The sequence below is a fragment of the Palaemon carinicauda genome, chromosome 22 (assembly GCF_036898095.1).
Source record: "Palaemon carinicauda isolate YSFRI2023 chromosome 22, ASM3689809v2, whole genome shotgun sequence".
Lineage (NCBI taxonomy): Eukaryota > Metazoa > Arthropoda > Malacostraca > Decapoda > Palaemonidae > Palaemon > Palaemon carinicauda.
Window position 1 is genome coordinate 7224959 of NC_090746.1, and position 25454 is coordinate 7250412.

A 25454-nucleotide genomic window follows, 5' to 3' on the forward strand; every position below is an offset into this window, starting at 1 on the left:
CTAGTTTCATATGTATTAGGAATTGAATATACAGAACTGGATGATGGTAAACCAAGAAAAAAATTGAAGTCCGTTACAGTGCAGGTAAAGCGATGAATTCAAAAGATTTGTGCAAAAGCTTGGGAAGAAAAGAGTCATTGTTAGTCAAGGTTGAAATGTTTAACTTAAACTGAAGCAGTTAATTGTAACTGATGATGACATTTGTGGTTCAATGGTAGTGCATATGACAAAATACTTGGCCAGCAAAATTATTGATGTGAGATGAAGGCTTAGGCAGGGGCCGAGTTGCCTGATACCCGATGTCAGGGGGAAATCCGGACTACCTACAGGAGTGTGGGTATTGGGATCCCAGAGGGATTGAACAATTTGTTCTTCACCCAAGTGGTGTGTGGACGTTGAATACAAGTGAAAGGAAAAATGACTTGCTGTTTTCCTTAGCCCAAGGTGAGTGTGGTTGTTGAATACAAGTGAAAGAAAAAGTGGCTTGTTGGCAGGAAGACAACTAAATGGATGAGAAATGTTGTGATACAAAAAACAAGTTAAAAAGTTTGGCATATACTGTATGTCAAGATATATTAGTGATTTGAGAGAAGGTTTATACTGGCTGCAATGGTGCATAGAACCTGTGTCTAACCAGAGATGCCAGGCAATCTATAATATAAAAGGAGAGGTAAGATTACAATATATATATTACACTGACAAGAATATTTGCTGTTGTTGCCCCCTTAAAACAAAATTGCTATTAATTCAGGAGTGCCAACTTCATGATTTCAAAATGAAGTGGCAAAGTTTCTCTCTTATGCAGTTGAAGTATTATGGAAGCCCTATGGAGGGTATCAGTATGAAAGACACTAGTCACATCTACCATTTTAAAAACTAATAAACTTTAGTGATGGTACTTTCGTATTTTCAAGCAAGGACTCCGCCTCCATTCCCGGATAATAAGAGTCCAATGCTGTGCCTTTGGGGTGCTGCTCCTCCACCCACATGAATAAGGCATTCTCTATCTTGATCATTGCTTTAGTCCTCACTTACATACATTTTAGCACATAGCAGAGCACTCACAACACCATGAACCTTGGTTTCAGTGCTCTCATGGATGGACAACAATAGGCCCTCGACAATGAGACATACAGTACCTTCCCTACATTCCTTCACCAGTTTTGCCTTCTGTTCTAGTGTCGTTGTAATTTTCTGGCACTTAAAAGTGGGTTCCTTTTTTCCATCAGATTGCCATGCCCTTTCGGCCTGACATAGGTTCCATGCAACTTTGCAACCCGTAGTGGTAGGTTTGGTGTGACGGTGATGCAGTTCAAGGCACATAAAATTTAAAATCAAATAATGTGGAGATAATAGGAGATAAACACGCAAGATTACAACATTAAGGTGGTTAAAATGTGCCGGAGGAAGGGGAGAGGTGGTGCAATGTGGGACAGGTAAGCAAACAAGAACGTGGGGAACCGCACTGAACATGAATGATGTCAAGTGCCTGCAATTCCTACCGAAATATCTAACCATCCCCAGTAAATAATCTAATCGACAAAACTCAACCTAGTGATAAGACTGTCGATGACCAACTGTAATGTTTTTTTGTTTTATTTTTTTGTATACAGCATTAATAATCCTAAATATTCACTTTTGCATTACACATCATGCAGACTAAGCAATCACAGAACTATTGTCAACTCACATTTTCTGCAAATTTGATAGACGATATCAACTTAAAAACAGACACTGAATTTTCACATGGTAGACAAATAAAAAACACAGCTATTGAGAAATCTTCTCCCTTCGAGTCGCCAAAACCATCTTTTCATAAATTATCAACTACTGACAGGACTGACTGACTTCTGAAAAAAGTGATGGTTAGGCCCTATCAAAAACTATAAGAGAAGCTAACTACTGCATTCTTCAGACTGTTTTAAGGGTTAATGGATCTATGAATTTGAGCTGTATAGGCCCAGTTCTGGGTCCTGCGAAGATATTCAGTACCCCAAAGCAACTGGGGAAAAACCCAACAGTTACACTATTTGGCGAAAGCCAGAAGACAATGGACAGCATTAAAGGTTTAAAGTTTAAAGGCCGCTCATGAATGGCAGAGGTAAGGGACAGTAACATTGTCCTAGCAATCAGGATAATGTCCTAGAGACTGACCATATACTGTATACATACGATCAGCACCCAAGCCCCTCTCCATTCAAGCTAGGACCAGGTTAAGCCTGGCAATTGCTGCTAATGACTCAGCTGATAGACCTATAGGCTCCCAAAACCCACCATCCTTAGCTCACAAGGATGGTGAGGTTGCAGCGACCAAAGGGACTAACGATTTTGAGTGGGACTCGAACCCCAGTCAGGGATGTTACCACAAAGGCTACCCCAATGGATGCAGGAACAGAAGGATACAAAGCAAGTGCAGATAGGAATTGAAGGATAGCTGCCAAGACCTCTAGGTAACTCCTACAGTGCACTGTGTGAGGTGTTAGGGGTTAGTGAAACAACTACAAAAAGTAAAAAATATATATATTTTTCTTTTATATCAAGTCAATTACGATCGAGGGTCTTCCAGACGTTTAATTTACCTTTGTACAAGACTCACAGGGATTATGTATGAAAATTCTCAATTAAATTAGAACAGCATAAATACAGTACACTGTCTTAATCAATATGGTTGTCTTATCCAATACATTATTCAAGTATCAGTAAACTCAGATTTTTTCTTTTATATTGATCTTAAGGAAATACCACTAACATAAAATAAATACTAACCTATCATTATTAATCAATATACTTTATATATATATATATCTATTTATATATATATATTTAAACAGCATAGATAGACAAACATTTCAAGCTGAAATACTGTGGGTGGCTATTAGTGTATAATATTCATGGAGCATTACTGGTGATTATCATTGGTCGACAGCAATGACAGTATTGATACCTTCCAAGATTAAAAGGGTATATACTACAGCAAACTGTTGATCTAGAATTTATGTTCTACAACAAAAATTGAGAACCCTTAGGAATCTTATTAGGTATAACAATATTAGTTAACATTTCCCTTTGACTGTACAGAAGTTACAAATTCTACAGACACCGCATGGGACTACAGTTCAAGGTTTACTTGCAACAATATAGGATTATGTGAAACAGTAGAAGCAAACAACCAAACGTGTTAACTACAGTATACTAAAATGCTAACTGGAAAAGCTAACTCAAGAATTCAGCCTCCATGAACTGACCCATGACTTTGCATTATGAGGTAAACTGGTGTTATTAACATTGATAACCAAATGATACTGCACTAAAGCAATCAAGAGTAAAATTTGTAATCTTTAAAACTACCATGACAACACTTAGACTGTACAATAATATATATGTGAAAGTAAATGTGGTATCAAATCAAACGATAACTTTCCTTCAGGAATACAGTCAAAACCTTAAAAACTACTGGTACTCAAACAATTGCAGACAAAATCTTCAACTTATATACCATTGTCATTAAACTGAATGCTTCAACTTCATAAAAATCTACATTTCAGTGACATTATTTTACATTGACATCCTGGGATAAATCTTAAATAACAAGAATTCTAAGGACTTCATGATAATTATAATTGCAAAGTGAACAGGTTTCAAAACTATTTCCACTAAAACTTAAGGGGCACCAAAAGTTCTTTCATTACTTGCATCAGTGAAGTTAAAGTTAATTAAAAACAATCTTGATAAGACTTTGAAAAATGACAAATCAAAAGAGGGGTAAAAAAAAGATTTTAAGCTCCTCCAATATTAAAAGAATAATTCAAAACAGGAAGACTTTATTATTCTTATCAAAACCTAAGAGTGATTTTCAATGCAAAGTACTGTATGTTGCAAGCAATTTATCAACAAGCAGCAATCATGGTTTAACATTTCAGAATTTTAAGGGAAATATCTATTAAAATCTAAAACATTTAATAAGCTAACAGGAAATCTGAGTTTATGAGACCCCACTCATGAAGAAAAGGTGCCAAAATAATATTGCATGATAGGGTACCAAGAGCAAACAACATAAAGCTAACAAAACAGTTGGAAAAAATCTATCAAAAGAACCCAGGTGTAACTTCAACTGGAGTGCTTCCACGAACAATACATTTCTAGAGTTAATTTCTTATTTTTTTTTTTTACTCCTCTACTATAAAGAAAAATGAATGATGACACACAAATTCAATCTCATTAATGATAAGTGACTTTAACATAATTATCTGTACAGGATTGAGCAATATTTAAAATAAATTATCACAAAACCTACATTTCAGTTGCAAAGCCAACATGAAAACTTTTTATAAGAACTACTTTCTTTTTTAGTTTCCTGCAAAACTTCATCATTCATTTTCCAAGTGTCCGAAACAACAACAAAAATCTAATGAAAATTCACATCGCTCAAAATTAACACATACTGACCACATTCATCTGATTTAAATAATTCTTCATTCATTTCAAAAAGTTCTCTTATGTCAACTGTTTGACTACATCATCAAGTCACAAAAAATAAAATGTAATTAAATCATACTACAAAGTCAACATAGCTTACAATGAAGTAATACAATCCTAAATTAACAATTACATGTACTGTATCTCATTCCAAATGGAAAATACATAACTCCCCATATATTTTCAATCTACACTATTAACACACTATCAACACTAAACACAAGACAACAATTTTCAATTGCTTTCTCACACAAAATTTTGCTTGTACCGACTGCAATGATTACCAACAAAATGACTCACAATGAAATATTTACCAAAATCTTTGTTACATCCTTGTGGTTAACAGTAAAAATAGTGATCAGTATTGCATTATAATTCTTTCACAAAAATCTAGAAAAAAATAGAAATTTGAGATTTGCATAAACAAGGATTCTTACGGCATCATAATTTCATTTAAATTTCAACTATATATAATGAAATGGCAAGGGAAAAGGGAAATTTCAAAATTGTTATCCAGAGTTTAGTAGATTTATACAAAGGATGAACGCAAGAATGAAAAGATAATCTCAGTTGTTCTGGAGACGAGGTTATTTTTTTCATTTTGTAAGAGTAAAGACCAAGAAGACTGATAACTTACTAGTCATTATCACTAATCTAAAGAAAACATAAAATTCATGTTCTCGTATAATTCCAAACATTAGGATGAAGATACACTTTTCTCAAAATCTGTATAGCACTAAACTCTATTATATGTAATCAATGCAGTATATACACATATCTGTACTTTCTTAACCTAATGGCTTGCAAAACAGCCAAGAAATTAATCATTTCACTTGTAACCATGAGGTCAGTACAAAGCAAATGTAAATTATTATGAAAGCACCAAAATAAATTCTAATTAGTGGTATAATTCATGGTCTACTGCCTTTGTCATATATGCCAAAATATTAACAGCTTTTTGTTTACATAGCGTAATAAAAGTTTGGATACTATACATATGCTATGAATATCCTAAACTACAAGATTCTCATCTACAGTTTGTTTTAACTTTTATTTTTATTTTGTTATATTACATTATGCTTTATATAAAATTAGAGAAATTACATGGATCTTTAAAATTCAGGTTCTAAATCCAAGTGACAAATGACCCCCAAAGCAATCATGAACGAATACACAAGAAATCAGTTGATACACAATGACAACTAAAACTAAGAAATTTTTCAACTAAAACCAAGAATTTTTTCTTGTGAAAAAAACTTGCAAAACACATTAATGGACATGAATAAGGCTTAAGAAATATTCAATTTTGACTTGCTTTTAGAGGCTACGGAAGAATTAAACGAGCCCTATATAATATGCAACAAAAAAGAATATTCTGAGTGACCAACTAGCCCGTAAAATGAATAACAAAATGATATAGGAAATCCATTGAGCCCAGTTCTTCAAGCAAAACTAATAACAATATACATTATTCCTAGCAAACATATGATAAAAAGAAAATTATAAAATCAACAAGCAATTCTAAACCAGATAGATATATATACTGTAAATTAAAAACATGGATAGATATATATATATTGCTAGTTCCTTGAACATGAAAAACTTTGTTCTACTATCTACCTTTAATCAATTGTTATTTGACTCATGGTTCAGAAGCATCAAAGAAAAAGTTATTATAACACAAGGCTTTGTAAGCCTACACCATCAAGCAGAGTTCAAATAATGAACAAAAGTGATTCAGCCAGCACAGGGACATCCAAGATCATAGAAGATGCAGATGAAGATTTAAATCAGACAGAATCTCAAGTTATTAATTGAAAATATATTAAAGACAGTATTCTAAAATATATATATATATATATATATATATATATATATATATATATATATATATATATATATACTGTATATGGCTAAACAAAGTGAACCTTTTAATAGAAAACCCAGTCAATCTAGCCTGCATATGATGATTCCAAATAAGATAAAATAACATCCAAACTTTATAAACATATCCTAAACACCTATGGTTTAAAAGCATAGCCAGAGCCATTCAACATAATAATTACTAATAAACCAGACAACGTTGGTGATAAAGAATGACGCAAGAATACCAGAAAGAAGTTTGGGCATGATTAATTTTTATCTGAAACTTTTGAACTATCATTTGGATAGTCCTATAAATAATTTACTGAGAACGTTATAATTATCAACACTATCCGATCCTGACTAATAGGACAAAGATAACCTCATTCATCCATTTTAATATGTGAGAAACTGCAGGGGATTTTAAACTTAATATACAGTATATTATATTCAAATTTTCTCAACGTAACAATTTTTAAAAGACCAAAACAGAAGCCAAAGACAGCCTTTCAAAATACAGTAAGAGGTTTTTTATATGGAGCTATATAAATGTCCTCATTTAGACTGGAACTCATGTAAACAAAACAAAACAAGGAAGGAGATGAAAAAGGTTTGATTACTAATGACTATAGATTGCTCTCTTGAAAGGGAAAAGATAATTATCGGAAAACAAAAGCAGTAACCGAATTCATCGGCCAAACAGAATTAATGCTACTGTTACAAGAATTTCAATGTTCACTTAGTATCTGTGGCAAGAGGTAGCTGAATGTATAGAAAAAGTGTTTTTCCCTCAGCTCACTAGAACTTATAAAAAATTACACCTGAGAAACAATCTACAAAAGAGTAACCTAATATATACTGACACAAGTATGGAAATTATATCATGAAATAGGGATGAGCAAGTTTCCATACTTAGACAATATTGAAGAAATTATTACTGTATTTCTAAACAAAAAACAATTTGATCACCACATTTAGCACTTGTGGTATCTTCAAACAGGTTTGAAGTAATCTGACTCCCTAAAACCGTGAAAGATGTGGAAGTTTTTTTTTAATACATTCTCATCAAAAGCAGTGAAAAATTGGATAGAAGTGCAGACAGAGATTTCCAAGTACATATTGGATAAACTCTCATGGCTGAATCAAAAAGAAAAAAAAAAAAAAACATTTGGCATGTTTTATACCACAATTGGTGACAACACAAGATATGTAAACGATTAAATCAAAAGGAAAATCGTGAATGGAAAGACTGAAGATCTATAGCAAAGACAAGGGAAAGAGTAGATGAAGTATACCACTACAAATAGGTAACGAAGCACATTAAAAAAAATAAATAATGCACTTTCAGCGGGGACCAATAAGTTGGCTAAAAAGCCCTAAGCCAGACTGTTAACTACTTTTAGAAATATAAAGTAGCATAATCTTGCATTGTTTCAATGTTTCACTGTAGCAGGTTTATTAAAAATATCTGAGATACTGTAAGTAAGAAACCCAACAAATACTAATCAGAAATTCCTCTTGTGGAATTAAGAAGGATTTCTCATTTAACTAACATTGATATTTCAATGGACCTGTGTAAAATAATATTTGCATATATAATAATTTCTCAGCTTAATCAATATTAACCATAGCAATAGAAAATAAAATTACATTTAATTTGCCTACCATAGTTTCTTAAAGCTCCCAAATTAACAAATCAAATTATAGACACCACCAACTATAATATCTCTAAATATCTATAAAAAATTTAAACCCAATTCAATGAGTAAAGTACTGTACTATATATAGAATACATTTGCATGTTAGATAGGTCACTAAATATCTACTCCCATGTGTTTGGTTAAGTGTCACAGGCCTCTACTGATCAGTGCAAAGAACACCTAAATAATATTTATTAGAGATAAGAGGAGCTTTATAATGAGATGTCTGCTGACCAACAGTTTGCCATATAATATGGCTGAGTAAACCAATAACATGAAAGTCTACTTAGACTTCTAACTAAAATGGGAAATCCTATCAGGGAACTCTGCTTGAGACAGTGGCTACTAATGCCTACAAAGTGCTTCATATTACATCATATGAAAGAAAGCTATACAGTATTTCATTCTTAAACATGCAATCCTGAGCATGCAAGTCTACAACTAAGAGAAATAAAAGGTATTATTACAAACAAACCATGAGTCATATAGTATATGTCATGATTTAGGAATAAGAAGCAGTATTTTTCTTTTTTCAAATTTTTACTTATAAAGTTGACTTGAGAGTTACTTCTCATAAACGTACATGAAATGAATCCAGTGGGTTTATTTGATGAATGAACTGTGACAGCAAGACTACGATACTAAATAAATAGCCTACAAACGGACTGCAAGGCACTGGCTAATTCATAAATATAACAAAGATAATATCTAAATAAAACTCCAGCAAAGAAAACAAAACTCTCACATACTGGGATCAGAGTACAGCATAATCATGAAAGCAATGAATAAATAATTTTGATACTCTAGCACCCGGAACAAGATTTTAGTTTGAAAGGTTTTGTCAAAATAATACTCCGATACTACGAACCTCACATATGCTGAACTCTTTAGAATGAATTCATCATGATCCACAAATTTTCTTGTGATTTCTAAACTGTAATAATTGAGCATAATTCCCTTATGTAGCTTTATTAGCATCTTATATCAAAATATTCTTGAATAATTCAATGGCATGACCACAACAGCAGCTTTCCATCTCAGCAGACACTATTTACACTTCAGTGATATCTCAAACAATCCAATGCAGAACAAGTGAATGATCTCTATAAACTAAAATATTAGAAAAATTTTATATCTCAAGAGATAGGAGTATTCTATAAATTTTAGTAGCACAAGTAAACTACTTTAGTACTTGAGAATCATGTGGAGGGTTCAAGTCTGAGTACCTGAGTGTACCATGTGAATGGGGATATATGAAAAGACCAAAACAGGATGAGCATAACATGAAATTACTGTAACAACCATTAAATAAATATTGAAACAATTTATATGACTGGTTGCACCATAACACCAACCATCTACACATGAAGTATGAGATTACAATAAAAAACTAAAAGTTTTGAGAACCATAAAGTACAATTTCCACAGTTCTAAAGCTGTTATTATTCTTTATCATAGTACCTACCAACTTGAATGTTATCAATCCTCTTGTGATATGGAAACCCTCAAGAAAAAAGTTTATTAACAATGAGGGAGACCGTAAAGCTTAACAAAGCTTAATTCCTCAATCATCCATAATGTGTGATACAATAAGGGTGACACACCCAATTATAAAGGCTATATTGATACGTTTTGATGAAATAAATCTGGATGTACGTCATATCTGCTTTTGAACATTTTGCAGTTTCTCCATACTGAACCTAAAGTAAGGAGTAGGTCTGGTAATAGAATTTTTTTTTCTCCGTACAACGGTACCGAGACTTACAAAGCTTTCAGCTTAAGTTCCTACTTTGGTAAATATTTCCCTTACTTTAATTTAAAAGTTTCAGATAGAAATAAATCCCTATAACCCAAAAGTGGTCTTAAATAAATAGATTTTATCCAAAATTATAATTGATTCTAACCAAATATTTTAGAGCATTTAAACAAAGATATCTTTACAGAATGGTTGATATGGCTTGATCACAGTAATATGGTGGAATGAGACCACTTTATTAGGATATCTACAGACTTCTTTTCTTTCTTTGTAACCATTTTGGACCAGACTTAAAGTACTGCAGTGCTATCATGAGTTTTATAAAGGATTAACTCATTCCGTATTATCGACCATTAAATCATATTAGATGCAAGAAATAAAATACTGCTGTCCCAAGCGATGCTACAAATACGTTTGATCTAATCAAAAAAGGTTAAGCTTATGGTGACATATAACCCAGTCCACAATAAAGAAATAATTGTCAAAGTCTGAGGACAAGTAAGAGTGACACGGGATGAATCTAACTGTAAATCTTCTACCAACAGAGTTTTTACTCCACACTTTTTCGACTATATATAAGTGTACAGTATAAACCTTCACGTTTGGTTTATCCTTTTAAATTTCATACAATTTACTTATGAATAGATTTTCTCACACTTTTGCTAATTTCTTACCCTGACTGGTCAAAGTCTACTCTTTAGGTCCTTCTTGGATAGGAGTAATTGACATGGATTCTATTTACATTTTCTGCTTTTCAAGGTACAGTATTTTGTGATACAATTTGCCTACTGAGGTGCAATGCAGTATAAATATTCTAACCATAATATCCCTCTTACACATTTTCTCTAGCCTTAGTATTCCTTTAAAATATATATCAAAGTTGATTGTACTTTCCAGTTTTTCTTATATGCTGCATTATGTATACATGTCCTTCAACTTATTCTTTTTCAATTTTTACACCAGGTCGACATTTTTTGGGCATCTATCCTAAGTTTCATTCGCTTCAATATCTCTTCTGTCAAATCTTTTGCTTCCAAATCATCCCTATCCAATGTAGATATATATGTATCATTGCTTTGGTCTTCCCCTCCCTTTTCTATCCATTAACATCACTTTAGTTCCCACATAATGCTCATTTCATGACATGACCATAACACTTCAAATGTACCTTCTTGTACCTCATCTAATAATTCTCTCACCTTTGTTGTTCTTCCGCCTTCTCAACATTCCACCCAAAATTCTCAACATAATTTTTGTAACATCCACCTTTCTCTTGAGTTTTTTGTTGACTACATCTCTGTTCTAGGACATCATTGATAATCTCACCATTGTTTTATATATTCTATGTTAATGCCAATCAGATTCCCTAAATCATACAATACACCTGATAACTTTCTCCAGTCATAACTATCTGTCAATGTCAATTTCAAGTACCTGAACTCTGTCTTCCTTTACACGGAAAAGGGGACAGATGTAAACCTGACCTGATGGGAGTTCTGGAAGACAGAATACAGGAAATAGCTGACATAAAAAGGTTTAGGCTGACTATTTCTGTTCTTCTCTCATGGTAATTTCACCATTCAAGTTTCTATCAAACCTCAGGTACATGGTCATTTTCCTACTGATTTTCAATACGCCGTCTTCCATCACTCTTCTCTACTCTGCTGAGCGTCCCTACTTCCTTTTTATCTGTAAAATTCTTTGCCAAGGTATAAGACCTCATATGACCTGGGATACTACACTGACATTGTTAAAGAGTTACGTGCTTTAAGGAGACAACTGATGAAAACCTACATTTACTCAGAACTTTTCTATAAACCCACACTATTCCTAAATTTCTTTGCTCTTCTATATGTGTACAAGACGATTCTTAAATATTTTTTATTTCTGTGAATTCTTTGGTCATATAATCCAAACTCAATGGTGTGGCACCCTATTTCAGCATCTTTTCAGGCCAAGGAAATTTTGTTTGAATAAGTTTTTTCCGCACGGATTCATCCATGATTCATTCTTGATATGATGTTGACTTTTGTGGGGGGTTTTTTTGGAGGCCCCAAGTTAAAGGAAAATGTTTATTGTAGATTTTTGTTTTCCAATAACAGATTCTCCTTAACACATGGTAGTTCCAGAGAAAAATAAAAAAAAATTTCGATGATACATTCATTTATCAATATATGAAAGATGAAAATGAACTGTGCAGTAATACTTTCATAATATAAAGTCACCTCGTATACCTGAACAGAAAGCTCACCAGCATTTCACCCATAAACCTGCAAGTTATTTTACACTTCCTTGATATCAAAGGCCTAATTTTTCTTGCCCTCTAGGCCTCTATCTCCCTCTACCTACAAATACATACTGTACATCTATTTCTCTTTTTCCTTTTATACTAAATACATTTTTCTCCCTTTGTCTTTGGTAAAAAGAATAGTAAATTACAAGGTGAAAAGACAAAGACCTGTACGAAGGCATAGAAAATCATGGAAGAGACATGGAGAATGCCTTGAATCAGATGCAAATTTAGGAAACAAACAAGAGTTGAGGGAATGCATTCTGTGTCTAGCCTTTTGATGATATACTTTAAAGAATAAAAGTGTCTCCCAGTTTCTATATACTATGAGTGTGTAAAGGCATAGTTCATCTTATAGTTTAGCAGTTTCCTGGTGGTTTTGGAAAGCAGTAGAGCATTTTGAATGTTTTAAATATGAATCAATTTGCCCTATTAATTGAAAATTTTATTTGATTTAATAAAATCTCTAACTTGACTGGAATTGTTCAACACCTGTGTGTTTGAGAGTCCTTTTATCTTTTTTAACTTTCTATTGAACCTTTGTACCTAGCTTTGAGCAACTAATGTTTAATGAAATGTCTACTGAATTCCGTTTGAATTTCAAAGGATGTTTATTGCATCTTATAGTGTTGCCCTTTTTATTTTGCTAACTCCATTATCACTCGCAAAAAGGATTAACCTAAAAAACTTCTTTGGTATATTCACTTACATCACTCATTCAATACAGAACTCGTGACAACTTAGAACCTTAACAATATTTACAATTGATTTTCTTCCAGTCTAGAATACCTTCTCACTGTAAATCACGTAAAAGTATGTTTAACTTTATTACTTGAAGGCTTACTTTCTCAAGCACTTTGATTAGTCTAAGCATGCAATTTAAAAATTATTCAATAATTTTTTTTTGGTACTATTACTTAGTATATATCCATATTTCCTAACCTTTATCATCTTATGGACAATCAAAAAACCTCATTACATGAGTTTAAGACGTGTAAATTTCTTAGCTATTTTTGGTCCTCAGGGAAGAGTTTCAAAAACTAAGTATTTATTAGAGAAAACTGCATATTTTTGTGCAAAATATCAAATAACATAGATACAAGCAGATAAAAAGATGTGCAACTACAATTATCCTTAAAAAGGACTATGAGCTTTACATAACATAAAACAACTTCCATAGTCTATCATCTCAGTAATGCTTATCACACGATATCTTACACAAATATTAATCCTTTAGACAATCTTAAATATTCTCTCCTTTAATTTCACCAAAAACCTGCAAATTATATTACTGTACCATAAATATGAAGAGAAAGGTTCTACTGCCTATAGAAATACAAATTGAAGGAAATGTTCAATATAAATTTTCCCCCCTAGCCTTTTATGTAACTATTTCATTGCTGCACTTTTAAAAAATGATCTATAATGTAATTTCTAAGTCATGAAAAGTACAGGATCAGATCTAATAAACATCCATACGGCTGTTAAAATCTGCAAGAGCACCCTCCAATAAACACAAAGTAACATGTTGGTGTTAAAAGTGTCTTCTAAAAAATTGTAACACCCACAGTGTTTCAGATGATAATGAAAGGCTTAAATGCAAATGATAAAAATCACATTACAAAGTACCTAGTCAGCTATTAAATTTTTTTTTTTCCATGTACTACTGATAGGAATAAATAACAATAAACACAGCTTATGATGAAATAATGTGTCCAAGAGAAGGAAATCTGCTGCTCTGGTCAATAATATTTTCTAATCCATTTCTATTTCATATCAAATACAAAGTAAAAATGAAGACCGAGTTGAAAGCTATTCCAAATAAATAATCGATTAAATAACTACCCAAAGTAAACGGAAAATAATCACATAACCCTTGCAATGGCAAAAAAAACTTTCCAACCTAATCAATACAATGATGAAGTGATTAATTTTATTTACCGAAAAACAAAAATGGCAAAACTACAAGAAATTGATATCAATTCAATAATTCGGGTATATCATTCTTACCCTTCGCAATAAAAAAAACTTGAGATGATGTCGATTTATAGCGCCCTATATCTGTAAAACAGCCTTAAGCATAACAAGTAAATGCTGTAGCTGACGTGAAGTTATGTCAAGAAACTGTCGTCCATTGGGAGTTAAAAATACCTGGGCCAAATCGTCAACAGTAAAAACCAAATTTGGACATGGCTGCTTTGCTTCAGCCCAGAAGTTTAAGATTATTTGACCTAATTCCTGAAGGGCCAGGGGCGTGGGTTGATTTCCACATCTGAAACAGATATAACAATCCTTTAAATTTCGATACCGTACATCGATTAGGAGCGACTTAAATCTAATCTCATTACTCATCACTAATGTTAGCAACAACACGAATGTCAGCACTATTGGAGTTAATAAGAGACTGACTTTCTGAGTACAAAAAATTACTGTATAGGTAATTTTCTCAGAATGTAATTAGTTTGAGATTCATATTGAAGGTCTCATTTTATCAACAATAAGCACAATATGCCGTATATAAAATCAAAGAAGAGTTTTGATGGAGTATAAAAATTCACCTGATCAGTTTTACATTCAGAAAAGACATCATAACATGTAAGCTTTGGAACGTGAAAATAACTCACTGCGTTCCTAACCACATAAATGGATGACAATGATTCAAACACAATATCTATACTGTATATACTATGACCAAAGAATGAGAGAGAGATTACAAGGGAGGAAGTGAGGAGAGAACTAGATGAAATGAGAGTAGGAAAAGCATCTGGTATGGATGGTGTGAGAGCTGAGATGTTGAAGGAAGGGGGTGTGACTGTACTTGAATGGTTGGTAAGATTGTTTAATATGTGTTTTGTGTTGTCAATGGTACCAGTAGATTGGGTTTGTGCGTGTATTGTACCACTATATAAGGTATAAGGTTACGGGAGATGTGCATGAGTGTTGTAATTCAAGGGCTATTAGTTTGAGTGTAGTTGGAAAAGTGTATGGTAGAGTACTGATTAATAGGATTATGGATAAAACAGAGAATGCAATCTTATAAGTACAGGGTGGTTTTAGAAGAGGTAGGGGTTGCATGAATCAGATTTTTAGAGTTAGGCAGATATGCAAAAAATCTTTAGCAAAAGGTTAGGAGGTGTATGTTGCGTTTATGGATCTGGAGAAAGCGTATGATAGAGTTGATAGGGAAGCAATGTGGAATGTGATGAGGTTATATGGAGTTGGTGGAAGGTTGTTGCAAGCAGTGAAAAGTTTCTACAAAGGTAGTAAAGCATGTGTTAGGATAGGAAATGAAGTGAGTGATTGGTTTCCGGTGAGAGTGGGGCTGAGACAGGGATGTGTGATGTCGCCGTGGTTGTTTAACTTGTATGTTGATGGAGTGGTGAGAGAGATGAATGCTCGAGTGCTTGGACGAGGATTAAAACTGGTAGGCGAGAATGATCATGAATGGGAGGTAAATCAGTTGTTGTTTGCGGATGATACTGTACTGGTAGCAGACACAGAAGAGAAGCTTGACCGACTAGTGACAGAATTTGGAAGGGTGTGTGAGAGAAGGAAGTTGAGAGTTAATGTGGGTAAGAGTAAGGTTATGAGATGTACGAGAAGGGAAGGTGGTGCAAGGTTGAATGTCATGTTGAATGGAGAGTTGCTTGAGGAGGTGGATCAGTTTAAGTACTTGGGGTCTGTTGTTGCAGCAAATGGTGGAGTGGAAGCAGATGTACGTCAGAGAGTGAATGAAGGATGCAAAATGTTGGGGACAGTTGAGGGAGTAGTAAAAAATAGAGGGCTGGGCATGAATGTAAAGAGAGTTCTGTATGAGAAAGTGATTGTACCAACTGTGATGTATGGATCGGAGTTGTGGGGAATGAAAGTGATGGAGAGACAGAAATTGAATGTTTGAGATGAAGTGTCTAAGGAGTATGGCTGGCGTATCTCGAGTAGATAGGGTTAGGAACGAAGTAGTGAGGGTGAGAACGGGTGTAAGAAATGAGTTAGCAGCTAGAGTGGATATGAATGAGTTGAGGTGGTTTGGCCATGTTGAGAGAATGGAAAATGGCTGTCTGCTAAAGAAGGTGATAAATGCAAGAGTTGATGGGAGAAGTACAAGAGGAAGGCCAAGGTGTGGGTGGATGGATGGAGTGAAGAAAGGTCTGGGTGATAGGAGGATAGATGTGAGAGAGGCAAGAGAGCGTGCTAGAATAGGAATGAATGGCGAGCGATTGTGACGCAGTTCCGGTAGGCCCTGCTGCTTTCTCCGGTGCCTTGGATGACTGCGGAGGTAGCAGCAGTAGGGGATTCAGCGTTATGAAGCTTCATCGGTGGTGGATAACGGGGGAGGGTGGGTTGTGTCACCCTAGCAGTACCAGCCGAACTCGGTTGAGTCCCTTGTCAGGCTGGGAGGAACGTAGAGAGGAGAGGTCCCCTTTATTTTGATTCATTTGTTTGATGTCGGCTACCGCCCAAAATTGGGGGAAGTGCCTTGCTATATGTATGTATGTACTATGACCAAAGAGCATTAAATTGAGGGATTCAAGTCTCAATAGTGATACTCGCCATCATGTTTCTGGAGGAAATGTATCAAACAGTAAAAACAAGAGGGATGAAAATTCATAAAATTATGAAAAAATATATAAAACCTCCTGGAACAATCTTATTTTATGAATAATATATTTCTATTGAAAATTAGATCTTTTCAATACTTGCATGAAATTTGTTAGCGTTTACTTCTTTGAAGAATAAGTTTTTCTATAATAAAATTTAAAACACAGAAGAATAGCCACAATCTCAATGCGACAGCCGACTCTGTAGTCTCTAAATTACAGCTTGATGACGGTATCTAGATTAAAGCATGACCTAATACTCTCCCGTTTTGTATTAGCCTACTTGCAACAACAAAACACTGTAAGTGGGAAGGAAACCAATGAATTTCAGGTAAATATGACAAATTTAAAAATAATTTGTATCTTTTCTAACTATACAAACCTTGAGCTCTTTACAATAGATATATTACTTCAGTGAAAGCTAAAACTAGACAAACGTTTTAACGAGGTACTGTATAACAGCCCGTTGCTAGTTCGCGGCAGGGTAGACCAGCAACCCTGCTCACAGAAACACTGGTTCCACGATATCACTTTTGACTGCAGGCATCCCACAGCTACAGGGGGACAGGTATTGGCAAACCAAGAGAGGGGGAAGATGAAGGAAGAAGAGGCCAGTCACTCTATCATTCATCCCAGACTAACCCAGAGTAATGTCTGCCCTATACCGACTGCTACTTGTCTTGCACAGGAGCTGAGGTATTTTAAACCACAACTTATGCAGGCACCAAAGGGCCTATGGAGAAGGTATCCAGGCTCCTGTAGGTTGTCATGCAGGTGGTGAGATTTGGAGGTTGTCTGACGCTTGCAAACACCCGGTTAAAGTACCTGCGTCACAGAGACGTTCTTTTTAAAAGCTCGGAATGTACCGAACATCATGAGCTCTGGGTCTACGATCTTGTGGCGGAGAGTCTGGATTCCAGTTTGATCTATGACTAGGCGAATTTAAGAAAAGATCGTATTCAAGGCGACTCTCTTCCTGGCCATGCTCGTGCTCACGAGAAGCTTGTTTACCTGTGGGCTAGCTCCTGCAGATAGTTAAAGATAATGCCTCAGCACTCTTACAGTAAATAGTAATAACTGATCTGGGCCAATGGATGAAGTATGGAGACTTTCCATTCAAAAGGATAGAATCCAAATCCTGGCAAGAAACTCAGAGACGAAGTCCAGTGTTACCTGACCACTATCCCCTGGCTGAGCTATGTCATAGAAGAGACCATGTTCTTCATTGGTTCTCAAAGAAGAGGTCAAGGCGAGATGGAACAAGCCTTCTTATGAGTTAAGTCATGCTATGAGGACTGACTAGCGGTATGAAGTGCTCCTTTCCGAGAGCATGGTACAAGAACTAAGCTCCAAGGAGGTGATTTAACTTCTGATTGAGGAACAGTAAGCTCGACACTGTATGAACAGAGACAGTTCCATCGAGGAAATGTTGACTCCGTTCAAATGAAAAGGCAAAGCTCTATTCCGTCAAGGTCGAGACTGAGCATGGTATTTCTTTCCTGAGGTACAGTTAGCTTCGCTGCCCCGGGAAAAGAGATATTGAGCAAAGCCAGGCCTCTATACACGACATCAATCTTAGCGGATAGTTCACTTCGCCTAATAGGAGGCAAACGACCTACAGTGGTATCCAGCCATCCTTTTTGCTATTACTCGAGAAAAGCCTCTTTGAGAGAGATGTTGAATACCCTCCAGATGAGAAGTTGTAGGGACATGACTGATTGTGGCAAACCTCTATGAGAGGTGAGCAGTTCGGGAATGGAGAGAAATTCTCTCAATATCTCTGCAGACAGTAGTAGAAAGTCTGGGTGCTACTTTGCTTACTGACACTGTGTAGTTATCAGGGTCATCAACCTATCTGTCAGTGCCCTTCTTAAGAATGATTCTCCTCACCAGACAGAAGGGGGAATCACACAGACATCCCTCGGATGTCAGAGGGCCTCTAATAGAGGTGCCTGGTTACCCCATACTGGTTAATAGTACTCCAGAAACTTTCAGGAATGAGACGTCCTAAATCGACATGTTGTCCGCACCTCCCGCCACTGTTAAGACTTAGAAGACTAAAAGAGGAAGAGAAAGGTCCCTTGAAGCCCACTATCCTAGTCCGCCTGCTCATATTGACCGCAAGGAAGTTTTCCTTGCACACACTGAATTGAATTGCAAAGGGGAATGCAATTGTCTCACATCCAAGTCCTTTTTCTAACGTCTAGACAGAAAGTAGTCGTGCAAAGAATATCTTTGTCCGAGTGTTCTGGGTATTCTACTACCATTGTGCTTTGATACAAACACTATGACATGACAAGAAAGGAGTTATTGGAAAAATTTGGAGCTAGCAACACTGAGCTCAAATCCAAGAAAAATTGTGTGGCACTGCTGATAGGTGTCACACCATAGCTCAGTGGCTATGTGTTGCAACAGGTGAGGTTCCCCCTTTCTTTCGATGCATCCACCAAGAACATCGAATGCGGGGATGTAGAGAAAAGGTCTAATCCCCTGAGGAGGTTGGTAATCTCTACATGCCAACTCTGGACTCTCTTACACTGATGCTATTGGACTCGTAAGCCTGCAGAGTCCCTACTGATAACGAAAGGTTTTCACTTCCCATTAGAGGGGACTAAAACTAAGACTTTTGCTATGGACCAGAAAAACTCGAGAGTTCAGGTGCCCCACTAAGTGCAGCTGTCGGTGCGGTCGTAATAAGTTTGGTATGACTAAGGGACATGCCTCATCCCAGAGTCTTTATTTCTAGATTGGATGGGGTAACTTTGTCTTTTTTAGAGTATTTGCCTTTCTAAATATGCCAGTTCTTGTGAAGGTTGCAAGGATGAACTCTACCGGTTTTATGCTAAACCCCCAAAATGAGGCAAAATCAATAAGGTTGACTCAGTATCGGATAGACCTCTTACCCAAGTTTGCTAAAATCAACGACTCGTTTAAAGGATGAGGAGGGTGGATGCGTTGGCACTGACCCAAGTTGCACCTTGTGTGAATATTCTTGTGACCACTTGAGGGGTTAAGCATAGGTTGGAACATCGCACCCCATAATGGCAAATCATTTCTCAAAGGATGACTTTAGGTACATCATTGGTGGATAACCTCCAGTGATAACCAGTAGTCAATATCACTGAATGTCAAGTCAACGGAAGGAGACAGAAAAAGAAGTGAGATGTGTCACCCGGTGAAGAGGACTGGGACCATCAAAGAATAGGACCCTAGGGTCTCTCATTTATCCCCTACTTCCACGGCATCCTTCCCCAGCAAGACAAGTGACAGGGATGCCCTTCTTAGCAGGAGCAATCCTGACTTCCACTTGTCCTTAGTGCAGGTGGTACAGTTTACTTCACTCCCTGAAGTGCGATCTCAGCCTGCTATGGCTCGTATCATGAATCGAGGAATTGGGAGACAGTTTGTACAAGCAACTCTTTCAGGTGACAACTAATCTTCCCTTCCAATATCATCTGAAACTGGGGCAGATGTTAAAGTACTCCCCAAAACTCAGCAGAGTTTTGTGGCTACCTCTGTAGGACAGTCAGTAGCGCTTGGGGATTGTGTCAGTTGAAAACCGAGAAGGGTTAGATGGTTCAAGTGAGGGGAACAGGCATCATTTGACTCTCAAGTGAAAGGACAATTCCCATCTAAGTACCTAAGGGTGCCGAGAGGTTGCAAGCATCTGTTTCTGTAAAGAGATGAAGAAACCTTGTCCTCCAACTGCCCTCACTAGGATGGGAGTTGGTCGTGTATGTTTGCCCACGGACCGGTAAACACATGAGTAACCAACTATCTCTAGCGGATAACGGCATTACAGCAAAACTCTAAAGCAAATGATCGGCCGCAAGCTACTACTGTACTTCCAAAGGACAAGATTTAAAAGTACCTTCAATCACATTTACCAGGTAGGCAGTTGTGTACACAAGTCCAGCTACAGACCAAAAATCACTAACAGAAAAATTAACTCTATAGAATGTATTTATGTTCCCAATAATAAGGCTGGAATCCCCTGTGATAGGTACCCGGGGCAAGCCAAAGATCCAAGAGTGACCTGAATAGTTCATTGCGCGAAAACTTCATCAGAGAACATTGATAAATGCTCAATTCCCAAATGGAATAAGCTTCGATTGTTCCCTCCCAAGAGAAAAGACTAGCTCCCCACATGCGAGTGTCAAATTGAAACTCCCCTGCCCCAGGATATGTGATTGTACATGAGCTTAAACATCGTGAACATGTTTGCGTGTGTGAGCACACCCGAGGTAGTTCGTGTTGTTGCTTGCGGGATAATGTGTGTATGACGATGCACAATGTCATTGCTCAAATGGAATTGATCATTGCCGAGCTTTAGTATCGTGAACATGTTCACTAGCGTGCATGCGCCGCGAGGAGCGCATGCAGCTGGCGAAGTGATCAAACCTTCGTCGGCAGTAGGGGTTCCAGGTGGGACAAGAGAATGTGTATCAAACTGCACCTGTAAGCGAACACTTGTTTGCCATCGCTCGTGAACATAAGCACAAACTAATTCTATCCTGTCGGGAGTAGAAGCTTGAGGAAATAACCCTGAAGGATTGCCCCATGGGACACGATAGTGGGAGGCAGTGATAGCAAGTGGTCGGCAGGCATCACCATGAGGGTGTTCCATAGAGCTCTCTATCCCGTAGGGAGTGGAGATCTGCCGCAATAACCCTGCATAGTTATGTCTCATGAGACTTGTTATGGCCTGGGGGCATGATGGTGAGAAGCGGCAGCTACAAGTGGTCGGCAGGCATCCCCATCTGAGGCAATAACCCCTTAGTAAGCAAGGAGCTCGCCTACCTACTTCACTAATGCTCAGTGGCTGGGTGTGCAACACTGTGCAAGACTCTCTCGAGACTAGGGTCTGTGCGTTCACATGCCGAAGCTGCGTGAAATGTAGCACAAGCACTTGTCAACGTTGCCGCAGGTATGTTGGGGAGTAGCCTTGCATGCTCCTGCAAGAGGAGGCACATGCTTGGAAGGTGGCAAGCAAGGCTGACAAGGCTTTCCTGTGTACCGACACACTGCAGGGAAGGCAGGCTCTTCCCTGTAAGGGGAGGAAGCCCGATGCAGAGGTCCTGAAGGGCCTGGTTTCACAAAGCTCAGAGAGCTTTGTGATGGCGAGAGGCAGCGGTCGACAGGCATCACCATCTGCGGCAACGACCACGAAGGGTCATAGCTCACAAGACTTGTTGTGCCCTTGGGGCATGATGAGAGAGGCAACAACCGTAATCGGTCGGCAGGCATCACCATCTGTGGCAATAACATCAGAAGGGTTATGGCTCACGAGACTCGATGTGACCTGGGGCACAACGGGAGAGGCAAAGACCACAACTGGTTGGCAGGCATCACCATCTGTGTGCTCCAAAGAGCTGGAACGAGGCATCGATGAATTGAGCACTTGTTTCCAAAACCAGGGTTGGACCCCTCAGGTAAGTAGGGCCTAGCTCGTGATTGAGAAAGGAGCTCAACACTGGATGGAGAAGCTAAATATTTCATACACTGTGGGACCTCAGCACGCTGAGTGGACTCAGGTTGACAGTGCATCGAGTAATCAGCAAGCTTAGAAGTTTGACCGTGATTAGCTTCTGGGTTCACCTCGAAAGGATCACCTAACTCCGAGGAGCAGCAGTCTGCAACTGCTCATGTTCATGTGCTGGAGCCAAGTGAATAAATGGTAGAGGGAGATACAAAGGGCACTGCAGCTAAGGGTACAAGAAGCTCTGGAAGGTCATCCACCTCAGAGTCTCGGAGGGGAAGACAGTGGTCAACCCCTGGGGAGGCAGGTGTGTGCTCCTGCTATGCCCCTAACTGTAGCGCTTCCGAAAGCCTCAAGGAAGTCAAGAGTTGCGGCAACGGGAGAGACTTCCACGTGGTTCCCGTTGCTTTGCTAGGGGATATGATAGTGTCTGCACTTAAGGATTATCCGGGGATCAGTCAGTCAACGCTCTTACTCTTTTGTCCTGCGGAGGAGACCAAATGAGCGCAGAGACAACAGGGAGGGAATGAGAGGCCGGATTAAAAAGTAGAGATTTCGTCTTTTGTCGTCTACCGAACTGCTCCCAATGAGAAGATGATCACTCCCTGTAAAATGAAAAAGAAAAAAGTAAATAGCCAGTTTAATGCCAAAAGCAAAAGTGACGTCATATAACTAGTGTGTGCCTGAGCGGGGTGGTTGGTCGAATCCCTGCTAACTAGCAGTGGGTTGTTATACCTTGCTAAAAAGTTTATGACTAGTTTCAGCTTTTGGCTAAGTAATATATCCGTAATAAAGAGCAAAAGGGTTTGTATTAGGTGTTGGAGCAAACTGAAATACAGTGGCACCTCTTGATGTGTTCCGTAATCGTGTTCAAATACCGAATCAATTTTCCCCATAATGCATGGAAATAACATTAATTGGTTCCAACCCAAAAATACTATTGTGGGCCAATTTTACACAAAGTTACAAAATCAAATTACAGCGCAGTACATAAAAGCATACCAAAAACAAGAAATAGTTACAGTTAAATGGTTTTAATGAAAGATAGACCTATTTGTTTGGTCTCCAAGGACTTTCCTGTTAAAGGTTAGAACAGGAAATCCAATAAGACATAAATACCAAAGAAATATTGTTTCCCCCTGCCCTAGGGCCAGTGTATAACCGTGTAAAGAATGGAATCAGTATATATAAGAGAGGCCTTCAAGTTAAAGGACTATTCAACTCAATAAAGCACCTCCAATGCTGAAACTGTCTGGCTATGGGTGACACATCAAACTAGAACCAAGGCTTCAGCTAGAGACAAAGCTACCTGTACATCAACTTGCAACAGTTACATCTTCCAATTCCAAGTGAAAATTAATTGCCCTTCGGGGAAGGGCCCTCGGCACTTTCCCCGCAACGGACTTACCTCGTCCCCTACTCTGGGTAGGGGAAGGCGAGACAGAAGCCCCGTCGGACCGTCCACTTGGCGACGGTAACGGCGAAGAGATGCTAGACTTCCTGGGCGAACGTTTCGACGACTACTTCTTTTTAGTGCCATAACGCACCCACTGGATCTCATTCCAGTTAACACACTCATCGCACATATCCGACGGCGAGCACACTCTGCCTCTACAGGAAGAGCAAAGGGAATGAGGGTCCACTTCGGGTTTGGAAAGGAACGCTTCACACGACTTTCCGGCTCTAGGCCCAGGACAACGGCGGATCTGCTCCATCGCACACAACCACAAGACACAGGTACGAAGGGAATAATCAAGGAATTCACTTGGGAAACACAAGGAAAGGCAGTGAACACGCGAGAACACGAGGGAAAAGCACAGAGATACCACGCGGTAACCATGTGGGACACACGAGTCGGGACACAAAGGGTCGCAAGAGAATGAGAGCGGCGTGATGGTATCACGACACGACCAGAGAACTTACTGACTAGCGGGACCCAAGCTAACGCCGACCTAGCTCAGGTCTACCCTCAGGGCACGTTCTCCTTACTCCTGGGTTAGTCCTCCATAGAAAACGGAGGTAGGGTATACTACACAAAACTCTGGTCGGTTGAGAGGAGATTACAGGTAACTCCTAAGAAAGTAGTTCGAGGTAAGTCTCTGTGTTGGAACAAACCAATTTTGGGGGTTAATGTGCTGTACAGTCTCCAAGGACTAGTACAAGTGCATTAACTGAGTAGACTTGTACACCATTGAGGACAACTGTCTACCACCAAGCAAGAACATACAACTACTTACACATGTTTGTATAGATTGAAAGAAAAACTAACAAGTCTCACTTTCACTTAATAAGGGATGACTCCGGAGCACACCGGATACCTATCACCAAGCATCTCCTAAAGGAACTGGCTGTATTGGTCCTTCTCTTTGGGTTACCCCCGTAGGGGTCACGAACAAGCCAAGTACTAGAAATAAATATTGTACTGCTTGGATTTGTTTCACGTAGTGTTTAATGAACAACCTCTCCCAAGACCAACCTGTAAAGCTCTGGATATCCTGAAAATCATAAAATCTAAAAGTAATTTGTATTTTTCCTAACTAAAAAAATGAGTTCTTTTATAAGAATATGATTTCAGCGTGGCTGGAATTTGGCTATTAGAGTTTTAAAGAGGTGTGTTGGTGGTTACTGCCTGGTGGCAGGGAAAGTACCGCCCCTAATCAGCACACAGAGACGCCACTTCAACCTTCAACTAGAGCTTACAGGTTGGTTGAGGTAGGAAATGAGACTTAAAGGATTTAGGTTTGTATAATTAGGAAAAATACAAATAACTTTTAAAATTTGAGATTAGTTCCAACATGGATACAAACCATTGTCCTTTAATAGGAGACTCGTCATGAGGTGAGAGGAAGCTTTAATAACAGTGTTTGAAATCCTGGGATTTCACACCACTGGATAGTAGGTGGTGTGGGGTAATAATTCCTGCCACCTTTAACTTTAAATAAAGATTTCAGAGGTTAGGCTACATCTCGGTCTATGGTCAGAAGTTCATGGAAGGACCTCTATCCCAATAAGGGTGTCTTGTCAATGAAGGGCCAATATAAGTAATGGGTTCTACTTACAAAGCATTCTCTCCCTTATAAAGGAGGGTGGGAGAGATACTTCTATACTATTGCAGTACAGTGCTCGGTGTGATAAGCTTATCAGCATCCACGTCCGATTCAGTGAATAAAGGGAAGGAAAGCAAGATAAAGGGCCAGACACTCTACTGCTTATCTTAGTCTAGCATCGCGACCGTTATCTCAGATGAGATGCTTCTTGTCACGTAAGGAACTATGAACATTACACAACCCGT

The 25454-nt window shown here is 37.8% G+C and overlaps 1 protein-coding gene across 1 annotated transcript in view; it reads right to left on the bottom strand.

The window, feature by feature from the left end:
• Positions 1–2503: 2503 nt before the first annotated feature.
• LOC137616312 (uncharacterized) overlaps positions 2504–25454 on the bottom strand; it is a 91285-nt gene continuing 68334 nt past the window's right edge. Inside the window, exon 6 of the mRNA XM_068345959.1 lies at positions 2504–14357. Coding sequence (XP_068202060.1) covers positions 14141–14357 — 217 coding nt within the window. The 3' untranslated portion in view covers positions 2504–14140. The remainder of the gene's footprint in view (positions 14358–25454) is intronic.